This window comes from Rissa tridactyla, chromosome 1 (assembly GCF_028500815.1).
Source record: "Rissa tridactyla isolate bRisTri1 chromosome 1, bRisTri1.patW.cur.20221130, whole genome shotgun sequence".
Classification (NCBI taxonomy): Eukaryota; Metazoa; Chordata; class Aves; order Charadriiformes; family Laridae; genus Rissa; species Rissa tridactyla.
Window position 1 is genome coordinate 73363965 of NC_071466.1, and position 16708 is coordinate 73380672.

At 49.2% G+C, this 16708-nt stretch overlaps 1 protein-coding gene across 3 annotated transcripts in view; it reads left to right on the forward strand.

Annotated features, from left to right (window-relative positions):
* The first annotated feature begins 6103 nt into the window (after positions 1-6103).
* The window catches only part of LONRF2 (LON peptidase N-terminal domain and ring finger 2), a 39374-nt gene continuing 28769 nt past the window's right edge, over positions 6104-16708 (forward strand). For 2 of the 3 annotated variants that reach the window (XM_054204652.1, XM_054204664.1), the window contains exon 1: positions 6104-6896. In XM_054204652.1, coding sequence (XP_054060627.1) covers positions 6119-6896 — 778 coding nt within the window. In that variant the 5' untranslated portion in view covers positions 6104-6118. The remainder of the gene's footprint in view (positions 6897-16708) is intronic. The other variant, XM_054204672.1, reaches the window with a different exon arrangement.

Genomic DNA, 16708 nt, shown 5'->3' on the forward strand with positions numbered 1-16708 from the left:
CTTTTTAAAATGAGTTCAACACCAGATACTAGAAGGGGTGGTGTGCGTCATCTCACCGAACTTCAGGATGCCCTGGCATTATGTGATCCTGAGCAACAGTGCTTTCCACCCATGCGGGGCAAATGCTGGGGCTGTTGGCTTTTATCACCTGGTTGGGATCCAGGTGCTGCTGCCCTTAAGCATGTGCAGCAGTCAGAGGAGTGCGAGCGGGGCTTTGCTAAGCCACAGTTCAAACAGGGATTGCAGCACGGGTGTAACATTGCCCATTTTCACCAAGGATTTTCTGGCGGAACTCCCACCTGCTCAGTGGGCAAACTGACCCCGGGTACTCAGAGGTGGATGGAGATCAGCGCCCAACAAGAGGACGCCCCGCTCCAACCCTGTGCCTGCCAAAAGCCCTGACGGCGCCCGCAACAGAGAGAAACAGAGGTCTTGCTGTTTCTTCAGGCATGCGAACCAGCACAATGGAAAATATTTGTGATGTTCTGAAAATCCAAGCTGTTGCTTACCGAACACAACTGAAGAATTCCCCGACTCTGTGCTAGGAAATAGCAAAGCAACTGGTGTGGAAAGAGACCTCCTCCAGACGAGCCTAACCGTGTCCACAGCGGCGTGTGCTGGGGCGGCAGCCGCTCCCCAGCTCACCGGGTGCCGCTGGTGTCACCCTGCCTGTAACCCTCCGATTAGGAAAGAGGTGCTGTCATGAAAATTCGCAACTGGCCCATGCTGACCGAGGAGAGAGGCTCGGATGCAACACAGAGAATTACGGGAGAAAATATTTACTCATGCGCGTTAAGTGTCCCAGCCAAACTGGGGCACCCCGAATGTGGTTTCATGCAGGGTTCTTCTACCCTTCAAACCTTCAGGTGCAACACGATTTGACTAATCACTAACACCCACACTACCGATTACTAATCATAGCAAAACTTTGCAAATCAGGTATGTTTTTGCTGTGTTCTTGCTGCTTGTCTATTCATGCAGATGTCCCTGGAGTCCGTCTTGCTGGAGTTACTTATCTAGAAGGCCAGACGATGCCAGGAAGGTTTCAAAGACGTGTAGAATGCTGGAGGTATCTTGGTTGTCCCGGGGTATCCCTTATCCTTCATGGTCAGCTCTAGGTTTCTAAGAAGTCCTTATTTCTAGGGCTGGGCCATCCTTTAGTTTGGTTTACTTAAGAGTGAACAATAACAAAATCTCCAGTAAAATGCTGCTACCTCATTACATTACGGTGTATAATGTGTTAATATTATATATATATATAATGTTTTATATATATATTAACAAAGTTAATACACTTTCATATTCTAAAGACTGATTGATATAATAGTTAGGGAAGGGGATTTTCTTAACAGTGCTTATCTCGGAGTGTGGAGCCGCTTGCTCTGCATGGCAGGTATCAGAAGGGAATCCAGTTGTACAATGTTAATTGTCTGCTTTTGCATCATAGAATGTGTTAATGATTTGTTGGACAGTTATTAAGCTGTTTAATCTTCCAGTCAGCCCATGCAGGATGTAGTTAAGAATAATATCTTTTGTACACGATACACATATGTCACGTTGAAAGGACAAGATCTGTCTCCCCGGCTGGGATGTTGCAAGGAAGCATGAGAACCTCCAGAAACAGTCTTAGTTCCTGCGATTCACAGCAGCTGGATTAACATATTAAACATCTTCTAGGGAAAAAAATAATCATCGTTATGTTTACGTCAATAGATTTTATTCAGCACCTTTTTCATCACTGGCACTACCCTGCAACTTTCTTGTAAAAATGATACTTCTGAAAAAAATGTTTTCTTTAAAAAAAAAAAAAATTTAAAAATTTATATTTCTGCTATTTCAGCTGGGGCAAATTCATTAAGCTGACAAAGACTTTAGTAGTAATAATCCTGCAGTGACCTTTTCTTCTGAAAGCTGGAAAGCCTGTAATAAATGAGGCAGTGATTAGGGAAGGAGAAAAGCGGTTGAGAAAATGTGCACCTATCTGTGAACTATTGCAATGCCGTAGCCCTGAATTTTATAGAAAAGCACGTGAGGAAGTGTATAATTCTGCTACCGCAGCAAGGTATGACTAATACAAATTAAAAGGTGCGGGGGACCGCACAGTGACCGGTGAGAACATGATTGTTTGGATGCCCGTTAACTGAGTAGCTGCGTTCCTGTGCATTGGAAAAGGCGTGCGTCCTGTAGATAAAATAGTTATGTGATTAATTAAAATTGCATCAGGTTAATGCATGAAGGAGACAAGTTAAATAAGCATATACAGCCTTAATTATGCTGTATCCTAATTTTTGTGTCTTTGACTTTACAACTTCAGTAACATTTTAATCTGGTACACGTGTGTCTGTGCTCTGATTATATCCTATCATTCTTTTGTAATTAACTTATTCAGAAACAATAAAAGACAGATTTCCTCCAGAAGATCACCAAAACAAACCGGAGTTTGACACTTCAAACCACCTTGGAATAGAAACGCGTGAGAGGAATTAAAATGCCCTCCAAATATGTAAATGCTGCCGTTTCAAAGGTGCTCCATCTCCTCCTTTCCCCTTCAAACTTCAAGTAGAATTCTACCCTGGGGGAAACCCTGGGAAAGCTGGGCCTTGGGAAGAAGTTGAAAATTAGGCTACAAACTTAAAGGAAACCTAGCATCAACTTTGAAGTGTGTAGCGGTGACTCAGCGGAGACAGCACCTGTAATTCTCCCCTTGCAAAGCGCGTGGACTTCTGCAGCTCCACATTGCCTGAGAGAGTGGGATGAGGCTGCTCCTAAGCGGAAGCATACTATTAACAGGAAAAATAATACCGCTAATGGGGAGCGCCTCTAACAACCCTGCCACGCAGTGGCTAATTTTGGGTGGTGGGTTTTTGTTTTTTTTTCTTAAGACGATGAACCCAGCAGATGTTTTACCGTGGTTTTGGTGAGTACAAGGGGAGGTCCTTCTTCTCCTGCAGTAGGCAATGTTTTAATCCTAGGCAGTAGCTACAGCTTTTCTCCTAATAAAAATTACAAATCAGCTTTGGTGTTTTAGTCGGCTTTCAGATGCTTTATGAAAAATCCATTCTGCTTTGTGGCTACCGCAACCAGTTGCTCGTAGTTCGTCCAACAAGAAGCCATAAACCACCCAACCACGTCACGGGGCACCTGTTCCACTGGAACTTCTTGGCAGGAGTCGCCTATGTCACGTTCACTGACCTTGGATGAATAACCTGGGCATACTACCAATAATGTCAGGGAGAAGCATGAGCTGCTTAAGTATAGATCATTCATAAATTTACTTGAGTTTCTTTCCCTCTGTTTCTTAGGATACCATTCTTTCCCACAAAGTATTAACACTCGGACTCAGGGAATTCTCATCGGCATTGCAGAAGGAAACTCCATCAAAGTGGCTTTGCTGCTCAGATAGGGAAACAGCAGATACAAGTGCGGGGTAACACCATGGGCAGGCGTACAAACGAACTGTGTTCTGGAGCAAGAAGACCTGCGAAAGAATGCGGCCCCCAAAATAAGCATCGAGGAGAAGAGCGACGCAGGGGTGCTCAGACACCGGTGGCAAAGCAATTCTGTACATGGGAGGAAGGAAAAAGATGGCACGCTGGGTTGGTTCGCACAGCAGCGAGGTAATTTTGTTCCCTCGCAAACAGATGTCTTGGGGGAAAAAAACCCCAGAGGCTGCACGTGGAGAGGCTATCGATTGCCTTGCTAAATAAAGTAGTAGCCTCACTTCGCGGTAGGTTCTGCTAAGAAGCACCTGCTGGGCGTTGATGAGGAAAGGACGGCAGCATCCTGGCATGGCACGGCACGGCACCAGCAGGAGCAGACGGAGGGGCTGACCAGCCATCTTCAATTCCACCGCCTGAGACGGTGCCCACCGAGCTGCTTGTCAGCAGGGACGGCTGGAGGTGAAGAGCCGTCATGCAGCAATCCCAAGACACGTGCACGGCGGGACGGACTCGCCTGCCCCCTCCTTCCACAGGAAAGCAAGGAGGGCTCCTGGGGACTTCCCAGCCAAAGAGCCTCACGGCTGGGGCAGCGGGATGGGAGCCATCGGTAACGATGCTGCCGTTCCTTTTCAGGGCCCCAGGAACCAGAGAATAATGCCGGGGGGGGCGGAGGAGGAGGGGTGGCTGAAGCGGTGGGTCCACATTTTCATGGTCTATCCAAGATCCCATGGCTTGTCCTTGGTGCAGCAGAGCAGAAGTAGCCGTGCCACTTCTGTCCTCTGTGCTCTGAATCACGTTCCCAGCTGACTTTGAGAAAATGGCAATGGGATTCAATCCCATTGTAACTCCCAAGTGAAAATGTCAAGAAAGGGAATAATGAAATAGTGACGGGATGCCGAGGCCAACTTCTGGATAGAAAGCTTGAGCCAAGGAGCGTGGTGCAAGTGTCAGACTAGTGAGCATCGCCCGAAGAACCATTATTAGAAACATTAATAGTGCAAAATGGGTAATTTGTGGAACAACTTAAAGCACACAGACTGTTTTGCATAGCAACTATACTTCGACAGCCATCGCCCACCTGCTTCTTTATTGATCTAGATGTCCCTGGAGTCGGTCTTGATGGAGTTACTTATCTGTGATGCCAGACAAGGGGAGGGTGTCACAGAGGCACTGGAGGGGCCAGGATGCTGGTGTTACCCTGGTAGTCCAGGGGTATCCTTTATGCTTCGTGGATGACTGAGATTCTGAGAGAAAAAAGGTCCTTACCTTCAGGGTGGGGGGTGTCTTGCTCCTCCTTGCCATGAGCTGGGGTCCTTTGGTCCTGCTTACTTCAGCAAGAATATTGACGCTTACTTAAGCGTCACTAATGCAGTATATGACCTGAACTATATATATCTTAAGAAAGCTGATACAATTTCATGCTACAAAGACTAATTGGTATGATAGTTAAGGAATGAGGTTTTCCTAATACGGGCTACGAGGCTGTCCGTCATTTTGGGGTGCTTAGGGCCTATCAGGAGAGAGGCAAAAACCAGAATACCCTCCACTGTCTGGCTGCAACCCAAAAAGCGGCTGGACAAGGGTACCCCTTGGTTGGACTGACAGCCTCTCCGCTCCTCCGAACGACTTTGTTTACAGCCGTGTCTAAAATAAGTGTTGCTTTTTTTTTTCCTTTTGCTTTTTTTTTTTTTACTCCTGTTATTCCTGCGGAGCGGGTCGGATTCCTTTCTGACTCACGCATGATTAACTAACTTCCAGCTGCATTATCTTTATTGTCGCTGCCGAGGCACAAGCCAGCGCTCAGCGGGACCCGCGGGTCGCAAGCTGAGCTGGCAGGGCTGCCGCTTACAGAAAACGAGGGCTTTTTTTTTCTCTGAAACCTGTGGAGTTTGGGACATTTAAAAAAAAATATTATTATTATTATTATTATTATCATTAAAGAGAGAACACGTGCTCGCTTTAGGGGACCGGGGAAACCCAACCAAACAATAACCGATAAGGGACCCGGCAGCCAGGCGGCGCCGGGGGGGCCTCGGCGGCGCCGCTGCCGCGCCCGGCGGGAGGATGGCGGACGGGCGGGGGCGTGTGCGTGTGGGAGGAACGGGACGGGACGGGACGGGCAGCCCCGGCGCGGAAGCGGTTAATGCGGGGCACCAGGAAACGGGAAGGAAGAGGCTGAACCAGCAAGAGCCGCACAGCGGAAACACACCGCTCCCCGCCCCCCCCATCCCATCCCATCCCATCCCATCCCATCCCATCCCATCGGGAGCCGCCGCCGCCGGCGGGCCGGGCGCACGTGCGGGCGGGGCGGCGCGCGGGCACGTGCGGCAACCGGCACCTGGCGGCGGCCGGGCGGGCCTCGAAAGGAGGGAAGGGAAAGGAGCGGAGCGCAGCGCTCCCTCCGCCCCGGGGGAGGGCAGTCGGAGGCGGCTTACACAACCCGCCGCCCCTTGCATAAGCCGGCAGTCGGGTCCGCGGGGGCGGTGCGAGCCGCCCCCCCCCCCCTTCGCCGTACCGTTTTCTCGCCGCCGCCCGGGAGCCGCCCCCCTGCTGCAGCGATGTGACCCGCCCCCTCCCTCCCTTCCGTCGCCGTCCCCTCCCAGGAAGGAGCCGGAGTCGGCAGCGCCGCGGGCCCGGCATGGAGTAAGGCGGCCCGGGGCCGGCGGCGCCGCGCGGGCATGGAGCTGGGCCCGGGGCCCTGCGCGCTGCCCGCCCCCCCCGCCGCCGGGACCGGGACCGGCTCCGCCGCGGCGGCGGCGGCGGGGGGACCCTGCGCCGAGATGCTGCAGGTGGCGGAGGAGGCCTTCCGCGGCGGCAACTTCGAGCTGGCGGCCGAGATCTACGGCTCGGAGCTGGCGGGGCTGCCGCAGCCCGAGCGGGGCCTGTGCCTCCGCCGGGCCGACGCGCTGGCGCGGGCCGGCCGCATGGCCGAGGCGCTGGACGCCTACGGCGCGGCGGGGCGGCTGGGTCGGCTGCGGCCCGAGGAGCTGCGGGAGCTGGCCGAGAGCTTCGCCCTCAGCATCCGCGACAAGGAGCTGCGCCTGCCGCCCTGGGCGGGCAGCGGCGGAGCCGGCGGGGCGGAGGGCGAAGGGCTGGGCGACCCGGCGTGCTGCCGGCCGCCCGAGCTGTTCGCCTGCCCGCTGTGCCGGCGGCTGCTGTGCGAGCCGGTCACCCTGCACTGCGGGCACACCCACTGCCGCCGCTGCGCCGAGCCCGGAGACTGCGGACGCTGCCACCGCCCGCGACGACCCGCCGAGACCGCCGCCGCCGCTGCTGCCTCTCCGCCATCGCCCGCCGCCGCCCGGCCGCGGGTCAACGTGGTGCTGGGCAACCTGCTGCACAAGTGGTTCGGCCCCGAGAGCCGGGCGCGGCGGCTCCGAGCCGAGGGGGACGCGCTGAGGGAGCGCCAGGAGCTGCCGGCCGCCCTGGAGAAGTACAACCAGGCCCTGGAGATGGGTGAGCGGCGGCGGGGGGGCGAGAGGGGGGAGGAGGAGGAGGGAGGCCCCCGGGCTGCCCCCACCGGCAGCCGGGCTGCGGGGGCGGGGGGTGGGAGGATTGGTGGTGAGTGGTGGGAGAGGGCACCTGGGGGAAGTTTTTTGAGGATGAAACCTCCCAGCGGGTCTCCTCGCCCCGCCCCCCCCGCCGTCCATCCCCCCTAGTGAATGGCTATTTTTGTTCCCCTGTTATTTTTGTCCTTGCTCAGAAGGTGCCTGGCGTTTAGCTGCCTGCAGTTGATGACTCATTATGCAGTGTTTCTAGAAAACCCGCTTTCCTATTTGCGGGGGAAGCCGGCTCGTAGTAAAGGATAGGCGGTGGTGGTCGCCTCTCAGCCCTGCGGCGGCATCATGGTAGAAATCGGTGTGGGGGGTCGGATTCATTCCGCTACGTGCAGTTGCATCTTTCGGCCTTTGAGAACGCTTAATGAAATGCCAGTAGGCGTAAAGAAAACTTCCTTTATCTTACACTGTGCAAAATATTGAGGATAAATCTGCCTTTTGACTTACGGAGATCACCCGCCCCTGTTTTGAGCGTAACCACTTTATAGGCATGCGATATTTCTCTGTGCAAAGTATTCCCTGAAGAGCCTGGGTTTAAATAAAAAAATGGCACGGGCTGCCTTCCTCCTCCTCCTCTTCCTCATCCACCACACCGATGGCAGCCTTAGTTTATCAAAACTAGGTTGTTCTGGGTCTCTGCGCTGAGTAGTAGGTGGTTCCTGCTGGCTCGGTTGTAGCCTTGTAGTAATGCTTGTGTGCCTCCCTGCTCCTGGCTTGTTTGCTCTGTGAGCGGTGGGGGTGGTATCCATGAGGATCTACAACGCCTGGAGAGAGGCATGGAGCTGAAAAGAGCTGGGATCTCAGCAAATCTTTCCCCCGGGATCTGCCACTCCTCTAGTCTGTGCGTGATGGATGTCTGGTTTAATTGGGGAGGAAAGGGGCAGAAAGCCTTGGTCGTGGTAACAGAGGTGAAATCCTGCGGGTAAATTCCTTCCGAAGACAAATGTAGAGAAAACTGTGCCTCTCCTCCCTGGAGGAGCTCCTTCCCTACTTTGAGTAAAATTGCTTTCCTCGTTCATAGCTTTCATAGCCAGGGGTGTATGACTGAATTTTTACCTTTTTATTGTTTTGCCGGCAACTGTAGAGAGAAACACACCATTACACTAGTCTGTTACTTGCTTTCATTTTATTTGCCACGGTTATGTGGTAGGCATCCAAAATACAAGAGTTTGGGACAGCATAGCATGCTATTGCCCTGCCGCTGATGCCATTAGTTCTGCTCTTTATTCTACTTTTCCAGCTAGATGTGACGAGTTTTCAGTCCTAGCCCAGTCTCCCTGTAAAACTATTACGCGGTTTAGCTGAATTAATCTCTATTAAAGTAGGGCAGGACGGAGAGCTCAAGAAGGAAGGTGAAGCAGAGGGGAGGGGAGAGAGGCTTGATGTAGGTCACTGGTGGATGCCGTGAGTTTCCAGTATTGGAGCCTTTTAAAGTTTTGGGCTCAGGGTCCTGCTGCTGGGGAAAAATATTATCTCGTCAATGAAATAAAAGTGCTTGACGTGATTTTTAGAGAAGTGTTTCTCGCTCTTGTGTGTGCTTCTTGCTGTGTCTGCAGGGGGTGGAAGGAGAGTGAAGACCATAGTGTGCTGCTAGTGTGCTCACACAGCCTGTCCTTCCTCCTCCCGTCCCTGCAGCACATATCTCCAGCCGTGGCTGCTGCGTCTCAGGGGCTCGAGGTAGCTCCCTTGCAGCGTCCTTATTTCTGTCTTCTGGGATTTCCCAGGCATGCTGGGAGTTTGTTCAGAAACTCCTCGCTCTGTCAGTGAGGCTAAAATTGCTTAATAAGATTATTTATTATTTTTAATTCAAATGAAAAAATAATAGCAGGTATCTTGCTAGCTTTTGAAATCCTGAAACCGTAGGCTGACGTGTTGTAACTTCCCAACTTCCAAATTCCTGTTGCTGAAGGGCAGCCCACCTCTCAGCCCTTCACCTTTTTTCCTGTTTTCCTGTGTGCCAATGCCATGTCTCGCAGGTGGAGCTGCTGTCTGAGTCTCGTGTTCTGAAATTCATATCACATGCTCATCAGGTACTGCCTTTTGGCTTGCTGGAGTTGCCTTCTTGTTTTCCAGCCAAGTATCACAGTAAATAGGGGGGTGGGGAAAGAACATGGCTGTTTTCTAACTGTTCAGGACCTTTTAAGTGTTAGCATATGGGCAACTTGAAATGCTTATAAGCCACTGTCAGGTATTTAAGACTCTTAATGTGTGAGAAAATAACTGCTTTTTTTAACCTCTAGATGCTGATGTATTACTACTGAGAGTGAAGGGTGTGGGTATCCTTTTAATTTCTTTTTAGAGGCTGAAGGCCCGTGAATGCGTTGATTATACAATTGCTATATAAAGTCAGGTAAAACTCCAGGCTTCTTGGCAGGACTGGATTTTTTTACTGGTGCTTCTTGTGGAGAACTTTCCTGCTCCATCTGCAACAACTGGCTTTGTGTAACGTAATATTATTGTGCTTTAGGTAATCCTGCTCTAGCAGGGGAGTTGGACTAGATGATCTCTAGAGGTCCCTTCCAACTCTGAAGATTCTGTGAATATTAAAGCAAGTTTTCCAGTTACTGATCACTTACCTCATTCTGGTTGCGACCTTCTGTCTTCCAATTTGCATTTTAGTTCTCGAGGTGCTTCAAGTCTAAACTATAAAAGGCTTCTGTTGGGTAGCCAGTACTCTTATTTCCAGTATAATCTGGAATATCTGCTCCTAATTTCAGGTCTTGGGAGGGGTCTGTGTGCCTTCAAGTTGTCAGCTTTTTCCAGTTGAACTAGTTAGTCTTACAAAAGCTTACTCTTAGCAAGTATATTCATCTTTTGTCCTTTAACTGTCGGATCTGCAGTGCCAGCGCTGCTCCCATGTTCGCTCTAATAGAGCCTGCTATGGATTCAAGTGTGGTGGTGTGGATTTTTTTGTTTGTTGATTTTTAAGAAAATCAGCTTTACTATTTGATCCTTCTAGTTCTCTTGAGATGCCCGCAGCTTGGTGATCTCTGCTGTTTTAAACAAAGTCGCTGGCTTTTTTGCTGCCATAGACTTTGGAATAGATCCCTCATTATTGCAAGGTATCTAATTACCACAGCTTCAAAGCAAGCACATGTCAGGCTGCTTGAAAGGAAGCATTTGTTTCCAGCTGTATCGCTCTTTGTGCCAAACTTTATGCCGTTCAGCCATCATAATATCAAGTATTGTCCAGCTCTTGTTCTTGGGGCTGTTCCCCACACAGATGAAATTCAGAGAGCTGGGGTGTCAGAGGTGGGCTTCCACTCTGCCATCCCTTCTCTTCTAACTGGTCTTCTGATTATATGAACTCTTCGGTCAATTAAACTGAAATATACTATCATATATGCATGCAGGGTTGGTTTGGGTGCAGTGTTTTGGGTTTGGGTTTTTTTTGTGCAGTAGGTGCTTTCTGCACCCTTTTTCCTCTCACCTGCTGCTCTCCGAGGGAGATGTCCTCTGGAGGGACTGTGGCCCAGAGGAGTACAGTTGTTTCTGTGTGTCCAGGCTTACAGACCCTTTAAGCAGTGTGCCTGAAACTAAAGGAAGCTAGATTTCAGTGGCAAATTAATATGGGTATTTTGAGGATGTGCTTTTGGGGTGGGGTTTTTTGTTTTTGTTTTTTTCACTTTCTTTCTAGACAGCAGTTCCCAGTTACAGAGGTAGCAGGTGGCCGTTGCTTCATAGGGAAGATAATGAATAGGGAGGGCTTTTCCCAAGTACCATGTGTAACTTCACACAGCTAAAGACTGTATCATGGTGGGGGTGGGAGCATGACAACAAAGTTCACTCTTGGGGAACAGCAATTATCAAAAAAATACTGTCTTGTGCAGGCCAAGTAGGAGCATATTGTACACTTTCTGCTAGTCTGCTGGTTTTAAAATGAGGTACTTTATGGCTCTGAAGGAGACCGACCTCTTCTCAGGGTGAGGGCGTGCTCGTAAGCAAAGATATGCAGAACATCAGGGGGTTTGGGTGGCAGCAGTGGCTCCTGCCTTCAGACGGCACTTCTCTGTGCCCTCCTGAGACCTTTCCTGTAAGTAAGCCTGAAGATGCCCGCTTGGAGCTAAAAAACCCAGTGGTGCTTGCTGCTGCTGTCATTTCTGTAATGATGCTGGTTCCTGAGCTGTGTCGGTGGTTCCAGGCTTTGGGTGGTCTTTCCAGCCTGCGCATGGGACTGCGGCTCTGCTGGGAAGGACCTGGTCTAGTGGGAGGTGTCCCTGCCCGTGGCAGGGGGGTTAGAACTAGATGATCTTTAAGGTCCCTTCCAACCTAAACCATTCTGTAACTGTGCCCCCGCTGTGCCCATCTGACCCTAATCCCTAGCAAGCTTCTTTGGCTGGGGAGGGATGGCCGTGCCTCGGCTCCTGCAGCTATCCGTGCTCCTTTGCCTGCTGTGCCATGGTGTCTGGCTCCCAACGCAGTGGCACACATCGTATCAGGACACCTTATTTCTGTATGAGGCATGTTGGCTCCAGCCTGTGATTGCCCACCACTGGAAAGGTGTCCCTTTGGAGTCTACCAAGCCTGGGAAGCGTCAGTGTCTCGGGAGAGCAGTAGAAGCTGCAGCAATTCCTCAGAGTGGTTGTGTTTACTTCTGGTGTGATGGGCTCTTTCTCATCAGAAACAGGTTTCTCCTGGGGGGGGGGGGGGAGCTGCTGATGCACATACCCGCTTAAATTACCCAGCATTTTAATTATTTTTTTTTCCCCTCCAAAGGGTTCAGAAAAAGTTTGTAGGAAATAAAGCTCAGCAGCTGTATCAGAATTTTAAAAACACGGTGGAGTTAAGGATGGATATATGGGCAAAGAGGGTCATTTCTTCCCAAGCCCTCTGCGTGGATCACTGTTTCCAGTTGGTAAAGAGCAGTGCAGGAAAGGCCTAAAAGAGAAGGCGAGATTGTATCAAGCCCAAGGTGGTGTCAGAGGTAGCATGCCACAGGGCAAGCAAGGGAGGTGCTGTTGCCTGGGTGCTGGAGATCCCGAGTCTCACATCTCCTGGGATGGAGACCCATGTGCTGACCCCCAGCTCACAGGGCGGTGTTTTGTTTCGAGCAATGCTCCAAACATGGGAGCTTTTGTGAGCTTTGGTGGAAAGAGGAGGATCTGCCTCTCTTGGCCAGACTTTGCAGGGGGGAGAGGGAGGTTTCTCCCTTCTCATCCCAGTGGAGGTTCACCATAAATTTGCCTGATCCAAGAAAGCTTAATGTGGCCACTCAGCACTAATTTATTTTGTGGTCAAGCAATTCATGGAAATTTATCTGACGCCTTTTATATTTTCCCTTCACAAGAATTGAATTAAGGGAACAGGGCAGGCCAGGAGGCAGTAGAAAAGAGCCATAAAGGGAGCATCGGGCACGTGAGGATGAGGTCTCAGGCCAAAATACGCCTGTTCTTGAGCAGATGGCGTCAGTGATGGTTCCTGCTCCCCAACCTTGCTCACTGGCACCTTTTAGGTAGTGTGCTGGGGGTTCACCTACTCGGGGTCACTGTACCCCCATTACCCTCCTGTCCCAAGCATTGAGTTTGCATGGCAAGGGATTGGTGCTGCCTCCATACTCCTGAGCTTGTGCCCGCTGCTTTGCTTGGGTATCAAGTGGGATGGTTTGACCTCAATATAGAGTATCTGCAAACGGTTGTGGCCTTTGAGGGTGACAGAGCACTGGAACAAGCTGCCCAGAGGGGTGTGGGAGTCTCCGTCTCTGGAGACATTCAAAACCCACCTGAATGTATTCCTGTCCTACCTGCTCTAGGTGAACCTGCTTTGGCAGGGGGGTTGGACTAGATGATCTCTGAAGGTCCCTTCCAAGCCTTACCATTCTGTGGTTCTTATCCTATCCTTTCTCCTCTGGTCTATATAGACAGTTGTTCACGTCATCATCTTTGGAAATTATGCTTCTCTTGGTGTGCTGGCTAGGTAGGTGGGCAGTTGATGTGTGTCTGGCTTTTCCTTCCCTTCTTCCTTCCCTTTACATTGGTAAGTCTCAAATAGGTAAAAGAACCTATCAGTGTTGCACATAGAAAATAAGTGTGTCTTGCTGCATCTCTTGACCTTTCATACTGGCTCTCAAGCTGTTAAAGCTACAGACCTTCAGCGCAAGGTGACTTAAATGCCGTGAATTTTCCTGCTAGATAAATGCCAGGTTGTGGGATTGCACTGCTTCCCAGACAGCATGGCATAGGTAAAATTCCAACCAAGTATTCTTGGGAGTTGAGCTGAGTTCTTACAGCCACAAGTAAGACAGCTATGGGGAAGCTTTTTGCCGTGCCCCAAAAATTATTTGCTGGGGCTTTTTCCTTCCAAGCCTGCTTCTGAGTTGTTCCAGGTAAGGGAGAAAAAGATGATCAGAATTTCTTGGTGGGGTGGTGGGATGTCCTCTTGGTGCTATCCTACTGCAGACCTGATGGCTGAAGGGTTTCTGTGTTAGTCATGGGTCATGGTCAGAAAAAGCAAAAAAGAGTCTCTGTCTGCAGAGGGAAGCTGCTGAACTCTCTTTAGAAAGCTGTGCTTAAATTTTTGTAAAGGTGACTGATGCCATCGTATGCCTTTTATTAATTCTGCCACTCTTTGCTCAGGACTTGTGCTCCTTAGTGGTGCACTTGCACTGAAGTCACGTTGTTCAAAGAAAACTCCTAGAGAGCATCCACGTGCACCTATGTGTGAATTGTGTGCATTAAGTACATTTCAATGGTCACTTCTTTTGTACTCTATTTATAAAAGCTTTCTATTAGAAGACAAGGTTGGCTGTCTTTTTTCTTATGTGGTAAAAAAGAGATTGACCAAATCTTCCTTCCTCACAGGGTCTTGGGAACACTTTCTAGTTTCCAGTAGTAAAGAAGGAAGTCTTTGATGTTGTACTAGCCATTAAAAAAAAAAAAAAGCCACAGTAGACAGCTGTCATGACTCCTGGAACAGTGGATGGTTCAGTCACTTTAATAATTTATCTGAAGAATACTTAATTTTGTAGCTCCTAAAGAGAAACATGACTTCTAAGTGAAGAATGAGAGGTATTCTTCCTGAAATTGCACGCTGCAAAAAATAGTAAATGCTTGCTGCTTAGAGGATTTGTGCTAAAAAAGGAACTTTCCCATCCCTCTGTAAAAGTGCCTCTTGGAATCTGCTTAAAGCATGTCTCTAAAACCTGTTTGTTCTGTTTTACAGGGGCAGAAAAATGTGTAAAAGTAGGAGTCAGGGTTACCTAGAGACCGTTCCAGTAGTCTGAGTGTTATTTTTGAACTTAAAATATTTTGCAGACGTCTGTCTCTCAGCCCCCTTCCCCCCCCCTCTTTTTTTTTTTTTTTGTGCTGAGGTGGTCCTTGAAAATAGTAGTAAATACTTCACATATGACACGACTGGAAATGTGTCAAGTACTTCGGAGCAAGTACAGGAGCTCGTATTACTCCTCATTTATAAAGAGCTTGCGGGTGAAAACTCAGCTCCTGTAGTTGGGTCTCTGGAAGCTCTGCCTGCTTGCGGAGGGTCTGCTGAAGGCAGAGGCTTTGCAGGGCTGCAAGACTGGGGCCACGGTGGACAGGAGGCTTATCCGTCACGAGCAGAAAGGGGAGGAGGCATCATGCCGTATAGTAGACAGTCTTTGGGTGTGTCTTTTTTTTTTTTAAGCAGTTAAAATTGCTCATGTAACTTACAGTTATGTACCACTTAAGATAGGGTGGGTATTTCCCCCTCCATGTGTGTAAGCCAGATGTAATTTCGTATAAATAATTGAACTACTTCAGCAATCCTAGAGAACGAACTATACCTACGTATCAGGCAGTCTAAAGAATTTTTGAAGTCTCTTCAAACAGCATATTCTCTTCTTCTTTTGCTGGGATAAAGTATAACAGGTTGTCTTTTGCTTTTGGAAGGTGACATTTATAGAACTCACTTGCGCTTCTTAGTCTTAAAATTAGATACTGCAACACTCCTTTTCTCTTTTACAAATGTATTAAGTGATTGGCTCTGAGGACAGAAGCAGTGAGGTAATATCTGAGAAACAAGAAGGTCCTTTTTGCAACTTGCAGAGAGTCAGAAATTCTGGGCTGAAATAAGCTTTAACTGGAAATAGAGAAGGTTATAGAGACCTGGAGAGTAACTGGAAGAAACATAGCTTATGTATTATCACAGAATTGTAGGGGTTGAAAGGGACCTTCGGGGATAATCTAGTCCAACCCCCCTGCCAGAGCAGGGTCACCTACAGCAGGTTGCACAGGAACGCGTCCAGGCATGTTTTGAATGTCTCCAGAGACGGAGATTCCACCACCTCTCTGGGCAGCCTTTTCCAGTGCTCTGCCACCCTCAAAGTGAACTTTTTCCTCAGTAATATTGAGATGGAATTTCCTGTGTTACAGCTCGTGTCTGTTGCCCCTTGTCCTGTCACTGGGCACCACTGAGAAGAGCCTGGCCCCATCCTCTTGACACCTACACCTGCCCTTTAGATATTTATAAGCATTGATGAGCTCCCCTTTCAGTCTTCTCTCCTCCAGGCTAAACAGACGCAGGTCTCTCAGCCTTTCTTCATAAGAGAAGTGCTCCATTCCCTTGATCATGACAAAGAGGGCAACTAGGTTATCATGGGTAAAGTCATATTATGATAGAATATCTGGCTGTAAATTGATCTTATTAACTATGATCATGGCAGACCTACTTGGCTGGCCCTGCCTGGCTGTGAAGCACAGAGTGTCTTTGGAGTCTCCTTGCAATCACAGGTTCATGTGCACCTTGCTCCCTGTTTCTATGGGAGGTCAGGATTTTTCCTCACATGCTTTGGAGATCAGGCAAGGGCTTGACCTCCTGAGGTGTTCTGTTTTGCTTTTGAAGCTTGCTTATTATGTCTTCATACTTCACTCCATAGGCATCTTCTTTCGGGACAGCCTCTGTACCTGCTGTTTGAGAAGATTCTTTAGTTCTGACCAAGGCTTTGGTAGGAAACCTTACCTGAACCCTGAACTAAATGCTGGGAGAACTAGTAAGCATTGAAAATGAGTCACATTTGTGTACTTAATGGTTTTATTATACTAGTGCCAAGCAGCCATGGATGAACTTGGTGTACGTCACCTAAAGCAGTGCCCAAATGTCCAAAGGGTAGAGTGGGAACTGAAAATATAGGGAGGAGGTGTTGATTCATGCTATTTTATCTGGAAAGAGCAGCATGCATCTAGTAAAGTGTTGAAAGACTGGGATTTTGGATAGGAGCGAGCAATGATCTAATATACTACACTTAGCATGGACATTCTTGGACCGAGGACTTTTGCTGTACCATGCAATTCATCACTTACTGGGTTTGTAAAGAAGGTTGTCGTTGGCTTTGCAGTTGTGGAAATGCGAACTAAACCATAGGTTAATGAGATCGGTCTGGCATGCTTCGGCCTCATGAGGTACAACACAAAAGCAAGGGCACAAAGTTAGCTGTATCTTCTTTGTGGCAGCTCTTCTTCCAGGTAGCATATAACGTCTCTTACGGTGTTTCTCCTGAGTGATGATGGGAGTGGTGATTAGCTGTGCTTAGTGGTGATGACAGTTCAGCTTTAAATAACGTATGGAGTTACCCAGCTGAGGACTTACTGAGCCTGAAATAAGGCTGCTGGGAATCTAAAGCATTTTGTCCAGCAGACAGAAAAATCTGTGTTCTTAAGTCTGGGTGCTTGAACAGCAAAATATGGAGGCCCGGAGAGAAGTTAGTTCAGTCTTAAAATTGTATGTTTGTAAGAATATCCA